This window comes from Helianthus annuus, chromosome 2 (assembly GCF_002127325.2).
Source record: "Helianthus annuus cultivar XRQ/B chromosome 2, HanXRQr2.0-SUNRISE, whole genome shotgun sequence".
NCBI lineage: Eukaryota > Viridiplantae > Streptophyta > Magnoliopsida > Asterales > Asteraceae > Helianthus > Helianthus annuus.
This window is the reverse complement of record NC_035434.2, coordinates 111,799,563-111,809,204: the sequence shown is the minus strand read 5'-3', so window position 1 is coordinate 111,809,204 and position 9,642 is coordinate 111,799,563. Positions and strand designations below refer to the sequence as shown.

Here is a 9,642-nt window from a genome sequence, read left to right as displayed (position 1 = left end):
CCCAGATACATGGCTTAAGTATGGATGAGAAAGTAAGGTCTTGCAAGAAATGCTAAAACAATGGGATAATGTTTTTGTAAGCATGTTTGGTTCGAAGGTAAGTCCAACACATACCCCAAAATATGTAAACAATAAGTAATAAATGGCAAAAGGTCAAACTGCAGAAGTCGGTAAATAATTATTTACAAATTTTGAAAGTATTACGTAAGAAATGCAATGTGTAATGTAGGACACTCATTAGTAAGGAATTTGCGAAAGTACATAGGCGAATTAACATTGAATACAATGAAAAAACGAAGGGAAATGATATGTTAAAGAATGGTTAAGTATTGACCCGTTATGAACAAGTCGAATAAACGAAAATAATATGTTAAAGAATGGTCATGTATTGACCCGTTGAGAATGGGTCAAACGAACTAATATTTTAAAAGAATCTAGAAATGGTTAGCATGATAGTAATCGACTCATGGGAGCCGGGATGAATAACGGGCTAAGACCCGGACGAAAGAGTTAAGTAATTACATGAAGTAATTTTTTTTCCAATGAAGGATAAAACAATGATATGTAAGTATGCCCGAACCAAAGAAAAGTACAAACGCGTACTTCAATATTTAATAAATAAGAAAATTTCAGTTTGACCTTGAAAAGTCAAACTACAGAAATTTTGCAACTAGTGAACGAAATATAAGGTACGGTATAGCAAATGAACGGGGAATTTGTGAAAGAATCATGGGTGAGTAAATACCATGTAGAATACAACTATGAAATGATATGTGCTAACCATTGATGTTTCAGATGAGAATGGTAGAAAAACTTGAAGTGATGAAACTAGTATAGTTGGCGGAAGGATGCTCATGAGCGAAAGCTCATCATATGAAGAAAAGGTCAACCCAATTTTGGAATGGACTTATGAAGGAACAGGCCGATCCGGTACGATGCTAACCCAAATCACTGGTAGGATGCCCTGTCCGATCGATCTGAAACCAAATCAACGGATGTTAAAGTGCTGCATGAATAAGGCTATACTTTGTCATCTACGTTGAGGTTTTGATCTCGTGATTATCGTTAAAGTTTGAATTTGGTTAATACACTAATACGTGTTGCATCATGTGTTTAATTAGTAACCCAGAGGCGTTTACTGAAAACCCTGAATCTGCAAAGTGAGTCATTATCTTTTATCAAATGCTTTCAAAACCCTAATTGTTTTCCAAGTAATATTTACAATGATTAAGTCTTAGTATTCTTGAATTAGTGCCAGTATGTAGGGTTTTGTATACATTACTTATTATGCGTCACTATTAGACAATGAGTTAGCCAAATAGTGATATGACCACTAGTCAGTGAAATGGGCGAGTGACAAACAAATTAAAACTAAAATCTTTACTATTAGACAACGAGTTAGCCAATAGTAGATAAACAAAAGTAAAAACTCTTAATGTTGTAATTATAATTTTTTTTTATAAATTTGAATGAACTCACCAGTATTTTCCGCTGATCAAATGTTTGAAATAACGTTTAAGGTGATTTACTGTGAAAAGAAGGAAAAGTGCTATGAGGCACTCAAGCTTAAATAAGTGGTTATGCAATCTGAATAAAATGTGTTTTGTAATTAAGGGTTTATCCCTGTAAAAATCCTTTATGTAAATATGGGTTTCATTACACAGTTTAAGAAATGAAAACTATTGTGTTTTGAAAACTCTTTTTCCTGACACCTGGTCCCGATGAAAATTCTGTTGCGATAATTTTAATAAACACAGGTACCACTTGTATCTGCTTACGACTCTCGTCAGGGTAGGGTCGGGAGTTGTGATAGTATTAAATAAAAAAACAAAAGCTGATTTAAATAAATAAAAACATTAAAATTGTTTAATTAATAAAATAAAACCTAAAACAACATAAACAAATATATAAAATAAAAATAATACAAACTAAAAAAAGGAATTTATTAAATCTAAAAACATTACCCAAACTACATAATTAAACCTAAACAAACCTCATAATTAAAACTAAACACACCGAAACCTAAACAAGAAGATATAATTAAACTTAAACAAACCAGATGTAGTCAGTAAAAACTAGTCGTTACAAAAGTAGCCGTTTGAAAAAGAGTCGTTGTAAAAGTTAAATATTCTTTTTCACTATTTTATTTGAATTTATTATCAAATAAAAATACTAGATACTGAAAAAAATATAAACTAAATAATATTTAAATTATCTTGTTATGATTTTTATTTATTTTTTAGTATCTTATTTAATAAAAAAAATAAATAACATAATAAGTAAATAAACTAAAAATAGATTATAAATAGTTTATATAAAAAGAAAAGTAGGTGATGATATGGATAGTTAGGTGGTGATTTGGAATGGTTTAGTACTGTGGAAATAAATAGTGTTTGTGATGATTTGGAATGATATAACATGCTGATTAGGCTATCAGAATTTTGGAGCAACTTCAGCGTTGTGAGTGCTCTTAACATCATTCCACACTGCAAGAAAGCTTTATTTGAAGGTGTACCATATGAACACGAAATTGCCAGTTGATTTGTATATTTTTATAAAACTTAAAAAAAAATATTTTGTCATAACTAAAACTTATTGTAAAATTTTATGTTAAGAGCCAAAAGTCAAAAGAGAAAATTGCCAAGATCGTCCCTAAGGTTTCGGCATATTTGTCGATTTCATCCAAAACAACTTTTTTTATCATATTGCCCTTCACTTTGAGATTTTTTTGTCATTTTCATCCAAACCTATAATTCGCTTTATTTTTTCTATCAAACATTTGGATGAAAATGACAAAAACTCACAAATCTCAATGACATTTTGGCAAAAAAAGTTAGACGTTTGGATGAAAATGACAAAAAATCTCAAAAGTGAATAGTAATATGGTACAAAAAGTTGTTTTAAATGAAACTTGCAAACACGTCCAAACTTCAGGGATGATTTTGACAATTTAATCAAGTTAAAATATTAAACTCTAAATGTAACTTTTTTTATAAACATTTCTACTTTTTGTTGTTAATTTATAAACGTTAAAATAGTAATAAAAGGAAAAAAATATAATTTTATACCTTTTTAAACGAGTCATGTATCTATCAATCCATAAATATTCGAGCCGTGTAAAGGTTCATGTTTCTAACTCAAATTTTAAATTCTTTCAGTTATACATGTTGGATTCGGCAGACAACTCACAAAACACGACACGTTTAAAAACCATAACGACAACAACAATAGTAATACGAATAATAATCTATCTATTATAATAAAAGAAACTAAGTTTTGGACACGTGTCATTCAATGAAGGCATCCTCATATATATATACTTATCTTATATTAACTAAATAAATAAATAATAATTAATATTAAATCTTATCATACTTTAATAAAATATTATCCTCAAATCTAAATTGTTAATCTATATATTTACTATAATAAAAGAAACCAATTTTTGGACACATGTCATTAATTGAAGGCATCCTCAAATCTATATTTATCTTAAATTAAAAAAATAAATAATAAATTAATATTAAATTTTATCATACTTTAATAAATATTATCCTCAAATCTAAATTGTTAATTTAATATATTTTTAAAAACAACTACCTCTCTTTCCTACTTATCTTATATTAAATATAAATAATAAATTAGTATTTAAGAAATTAAAAAAGTTACATTTATATAACCCGTGTAGTTTTTAAAGATGTAACTTTTTATCATTTGCTATGTAAAATTAGATTTATTCAACACGTTTATACACGTGGTTTTAAGGATACAATTTTTTTTATTTGGTAGATTCTTCAACTCGACTGTACACATGTTTTTTAAATATACGACATTTTTAGTATTTAATATACAAAATTACATTTATTTAATATGGGTAATACACATGGTTTTTAAAGATACAACTCTTTTTTAGATCTATTCAACATATGTAACATACGAGTTTTTTAAGGATGTAATTTTTTTTATTATTTGGTAGATTTATTCAACCCGATTATAAATGAGTTTTTTAAAGATATGACGTTTTTAGTATTTAGTATACAAAAATACATCTATTTAATCTGTGTAATACACATGATTTTTAAAGGTATAATTTTTTTATTATTTGATATATAAAATTACATTTATTTAACCCGTACAATATACGGGGTTTATAAAAATATAACTTTTTATTATTTAATATAAAAAATTATATTTATTCATACCGTGTAATACACAGAGTTCTAAAGTAGTAATAATATATAAATAATAAATAAATAAACACTTCAAATAGCAAGCACTTGGACACGTCTACTAGAAACTAATATTATTATAAACTAAGTTTTATGTAAACTAGGAATTGTTGTAAAAATAACAATAATTTAGGCATCTGCGTGTCACTTTAAGATTCTAAAGTCGGTAGTCTGAACTAACTTCATTTTTACGAAGCCCACAACTCACAAGTCTGAACCAACCTTCATTACTACGAAACTCACAAGAAACTCCCATGAAACCTCAAAGAAACACAACCACTATAACTCCATAAATACTTGCACCACAAACCACTAGACAAAAAGCTATACCAAAACAGCTAACACCAACCAAAACCTACCCAAAAACATACACACAAACAGCCACCAAAACCTACCCAGAAACACACACAAACACCTTCGACACCCACCAAAACCTATTCAAAAACCACCCACAAAACCCTAAGAGCACACAAAAACACCTATACACACACAATGGAAGCCCGACAAAGATCTTCAGTAACAATCTGCAAGAAACACCCTAAGCACCGGCAATCACCAGGGATTTGTTCCTTGTGTTTACGAGAAAGATTATCAAAGATATCGAGTTCTTCATCGAGTGCGGTCACTAATGCATCCTCATCGTCTTCTTCGTCTTCAATCTCATCGATATCGTCGGCTTATTCATCACAGAACACATCCAATGCTTCTTCTTACGCTGCATCTCCATTGCCAAGCTATCGAAATCGTCGAAAGATCGATAATCTTGATGGAAAAGGGTATCTTTATTTGTTGAGGAAGAACAATGGTCTATTAAAGAAGAGTAGATCAATTACTTTTGTTAGTGATCAAAGGAATGTTGTGCAAGATCATGAGAAGAAGAAGTTTGGATTTTTGTCGAAGTTGATAGGATCAAATAGGAGTTCTTCAAGGATGATGCATTCAAGACCAACAAGAGAAACGTTTCTTTCAAGGGTTTGATTTTGTTTTAAGTTTTCAAAATATTTTTTTTTATATTTTAAGGAAAAGAAAAATAGAACCCTTTTTGTGTTACATGTTATATTTACTTTTATATTGTATGGATGTTGAGGAAATTCAAAGGAAAGAGAAGTGGGTCATGGGTGTACGGATTGTAGAATCGGAATATTATTTATTTATTTTTTATTATTTTTAAGAGGGTGCTTATGATTGATTGTATATGTACCAAGCTTTACTAATTGCTTTTAAGAGGGTGCTTATGATTGATTGTATATGTACCAAGCTTTATTAATTGCATTGCTTAGTAGAATTGTATATTGAGAAATGATAAATTCTTTGCTTTCTAGGAGTGAGTATAAAAGAGCAGGTTTTTATCGACAAGTAATTATAGACTTTCTAGGAGTGATCTTTAGTAGGTGATGCTAAGTTTTCTAGTAGTGAAAAAAAAAAAAAAAAAAAAAAAAAAAAAAAAAAAAAAAAACATGCAATTGGATTGATTGGTTTGATTTGGTTTAAACTAGTAGGATTCTCTATTTGTTGTGGCGGGAATTTCGTTGATATTAGTTTGATTTGTTATGCAGGGGATTTGATGACATGATACCAGTATTTGGTATAGTAATCGAAAACACATGTTTTACATAGTCTGAAAACAATAAAACGAACACTGGTACCGACACTGATGTTGTTAGAACAGTATCGATTGGTTCAGATCATCACGTACTGAATATTTATTTATCATTCTAGACATAGTTGCATACACGAAACTTATCAAGAGCGAAAACCATAAAAATGAATATATGTACCAATAGCGATGCTGTTTTGGATGATACAATATTGATATAATGTCAGTCTACCGAAAGCAAAAGACAAAAAACCCCCGATATCGATACTGATGTTGTTTGGTCGGTTTCGGTTTTAGTTCACTACGGTAGCAAAACGATATCCATATTAAACACAAAATCATAAAAATAAATACAGATACTGATAAAGATGTTGTTCGGTTGGGTTAGGCTCCTTTGGTATAAAACTGCACGATGTTTGTTTTCAATAAAATTTATCTCAATGTTAAATAGTATAAACACAAAACACAAATTTTTGAAAAAATCAAATTAAATGACGATTAAAATATTACTAAGAAACAAAATCATTATTGATGACACAATGTTCATTTTCAATAAAATTTATCTTAATCTTAAAAAAGATAAACATATGACACAATTTGTTAAAAGAAAATTAAATTAAATAATGATTAATTTAATTTGGTCACTTTTCTCAGTTTAGTCCCTGAGGTTTGGTCACTTTTTTAAATTAAATAATAATTAATTTAATTTGGTCACTTTTTTCAGTTTAGTCTCTGAGGTTTGCTCACTTTTGCCTATTTAGTGCAAAACTCAAAACTTTTGAATCTGGGTCCTTTAATTTTAATTTTGTTGCCATTTTCATCCAAAAGCAAAATGTGGTCAGATTTTTCAGTTAACATACAAATTTTTTTTTTGGTCTTTTTTCTACCTTTTAATGAAAATGTTCTTTTAACGTTTTATTATAACAAATTAAAAAACCTAACCATTTTGCCCTATATAAAAGGAAGGAAAAAGACAAAAAAGCTGGATGTTAATTGAAAAATCTGACCAGATTTTGCTTTTGGATGAAAATAGCAACAAAATTGAAACCGTATGGAACCATATTCAAAAGTTTTGAGTTTTGAACTAAACTGGCAAAAGTGACCAAGCCTCAGGGACCATTTTGGCAGTTTCTTCAAATATAAATCACCTCATTTTCTATAAGGATGTGCACAGTTCGGTTCGGTTATTAGCATTAATTGTAACTGTAACCGTAACAGAAGTCATCAGTTAATCAGTTGGGTTAATTTGTCGGTTTATTGGTTTTTGGTTTGGTACGGTTAAATTTTTGTTAATAACCAAATCAAACAAGTGCTAAATATGTTGCTTAGAAATACATGTAATAGAGGTATAAATCATGAAATATATGTATAAAAACATGAAATCGATGTATAAATAAATAAAATAGAGGTATAAATACATGAAATAGAGATATAAATAGATGAAATGGAGGTATAAATAAATGAAATGGAGGTATAATACATAAAATGAAGGTATAAACATGAAATAGAGGTATAAATGTTAAAAATATATGAAAATATTAATGGTTCGGTTAATTTCGGTTAACCGATGGTTCAAAAAATAACCGATAACCGACTTTCGGTTAATTCAATTTTGATTAATTTCAGTTCGATTGATTCAGTTTCAGTTAACGGTTCAGTTATTGCTAACCACTAGTTTTCTTTATCCCGGATATGTTATATCCAGTTAGCATATCGTATAAGTGTTTCTACGGCTATAACTACGTAGACTTACTTTTGTAGTAATCACATACCAAGAGATATTAGAGATATCTATGTATGAAAATACATAAAAAAGAAATTTTATTCAAATTTACGTAGTTACTAACGCCTTTCCGTAATTATGATTTTATTTTAAATTCAAAACGAATAAAAAATTCAAACAATAGTTATCTTAAAACTTCGATCGATTTGTTTCAAAAAACTTTAATTCATAATATTCGTAATTTGTCTTATACTTTATTTTTAAATTTAGGGTTGTAATATGTTTCTGTACTAGTTTTTGCCCCACCCGTGTTGCGGGGCAATAAGCCAAATATTTCTCTCTCATAAAATGTATGTCTGTGTTTCGGTTACTTGTACATACTACTCATAACACAATCTAAAAAAAATTACATCGAGTCAGCCAATTAAAAAAACACTACCATATTTTTACTAAAAAACTAAAACGATGGAAAGGCTATAATTTTAAACTGGGAGCAAAATTGTAATTTTTCAGGACAAATGAGCATGTACCAGGCATGGCTGGAAGAATAAAAATTACACCTATGCCCACCCGCGTTGCGGGGCGTTAAATAAAAAATTTCTTAGTTTCATAACATGTATGCATGTATTTAGTTTACTTGTACATACTACTTATAACACGATCTAAAAAAAATACATCGAGACACCAATTAAACGAAAACACTACTATAGTTTTGCTAAAAAAATTAAAACAATAACAGGTGTGTAATTTTGAGCTGGGGATAAAATACTAATTTGTCAGGACCAAGGACCAATGAGCGAGTGTTAGAAAACTGCTTGACACAATAAAAGTTATTGAGTCAACCAAGCAAAATAAAACAGTACTACAGTTTTGCAAAAAAAAAAGTAATACGATGGCAATATCATAATTTTTAACTGGGGAGAAATCGTAATTTTTGAAATAGGAGCAAAATCATAATTTTGAACAGAGAGCAAAGTCGTAAAAATATTTTGAACTGTGGCCGAAATCATAATTTTAAGCCGAGGGCAAAATCATAATTTTAAGCTATGGGGAAAAACATAATTTTATTTTGAACTGTGGGCAAAAACGTAAATTTGAGTTGGGGGCAAAATCGTAATTTTGAGCAAGGGGCAAAAACATATTTTTATTTTGAGGGGGCAAAAGCGTAATTTTAGACGGATGGCGAAACCGTAAATTTAAACTGAGAATAGAATCAGAAATGAGTTTTTGAACTGAGGGCAAAAGCGTAAATTTTGAGCCAGGGAAAAAATATAATTTTATTTTGAATTAGGGGCGAAAACGTACTTTTAAACAAAGAACGAAACCGTAATTTTAAGCAAGGAATAAAATTAAATAAAAATGGTTGGTCCAATAGGGAAGTGCCAGACAAGCCGCGTTGCGGGGCGATGGCCGAATAATGAGCGAGTGTTAGGCATCTCATTGACACGAAAAACAATTAAATCGAGTCAACCAATTAAAACAAAACACTTTTATAGTTTTGAAAAAAAAAAACTAAAACAATGACAATATTGTAATTTTTAACTGAGGGAAGGTATTTTTTTACTGGGGTAAAATCGTAATTTGCCAAAAGCTAATGTAATGGCAGTACTGTAAATTTGAACCAGGGGCAAAGTTGTAAATTATCACATGGGCAAATTCTTAATTTTGAATTTGGGGTAACAGCGTAATATAAATTTGAACTAAGGGCACAATCGTAATTTTAAGGTGGAGTCAAAAGCACAATTTTATTTTGAACCGAGGGAAACATCGTAATTTTGAGTTGAGGGCAAAATCATAATTTTATTTTGAACCGGGAAAAAAACGTAATTTTGAATTGAGGGCGAAATCACAATTTTTTAAACGGTGAAAAATCACATTTTTTAACAGATGGCAAAATCGTAATTTTTAGCTGGGGGCAAAAACAGAATTTTATTTTGAACTGTGGGCGAAAAGATAATTCTGAGTTGAGGGCAAAACCATAATTTTATTTTGAATTGAGGGAAAAATGGTAATTTTGAGCAGGGGACAAAATCGTAATTTTATTTTGAGCTGGAGGCAAAACCGTAATTTTAAAGAGGGGCAAAAACGTAAGT

The 9,642-nt window shown here is 29.6% G+C and overlaps 1 protein-coding gene across 1 annotated transcript; it reads left to right on the top strand.

Moving 5' to 3' along the window:
- Positions 1-4,492: 4,492 nt before the first annotated feature.
- LOC110915532 lies at positions 4,493-5,496 on the top strand. Its single transcript, XM_022160255.2, has one exon. It carries the CDS (start codon positions 4,722-4,724, stop codon positions 5,205-5,207), a length of 486 nt encoding a protein of 161 aa, XP_022015947.1. The 5' UTR covers positions 4,493-4,721; the 3' UTR covers positions 5,208-5,496.
- Positions 5,497-9,642: the final 4,146 nt, after the last annotated feature.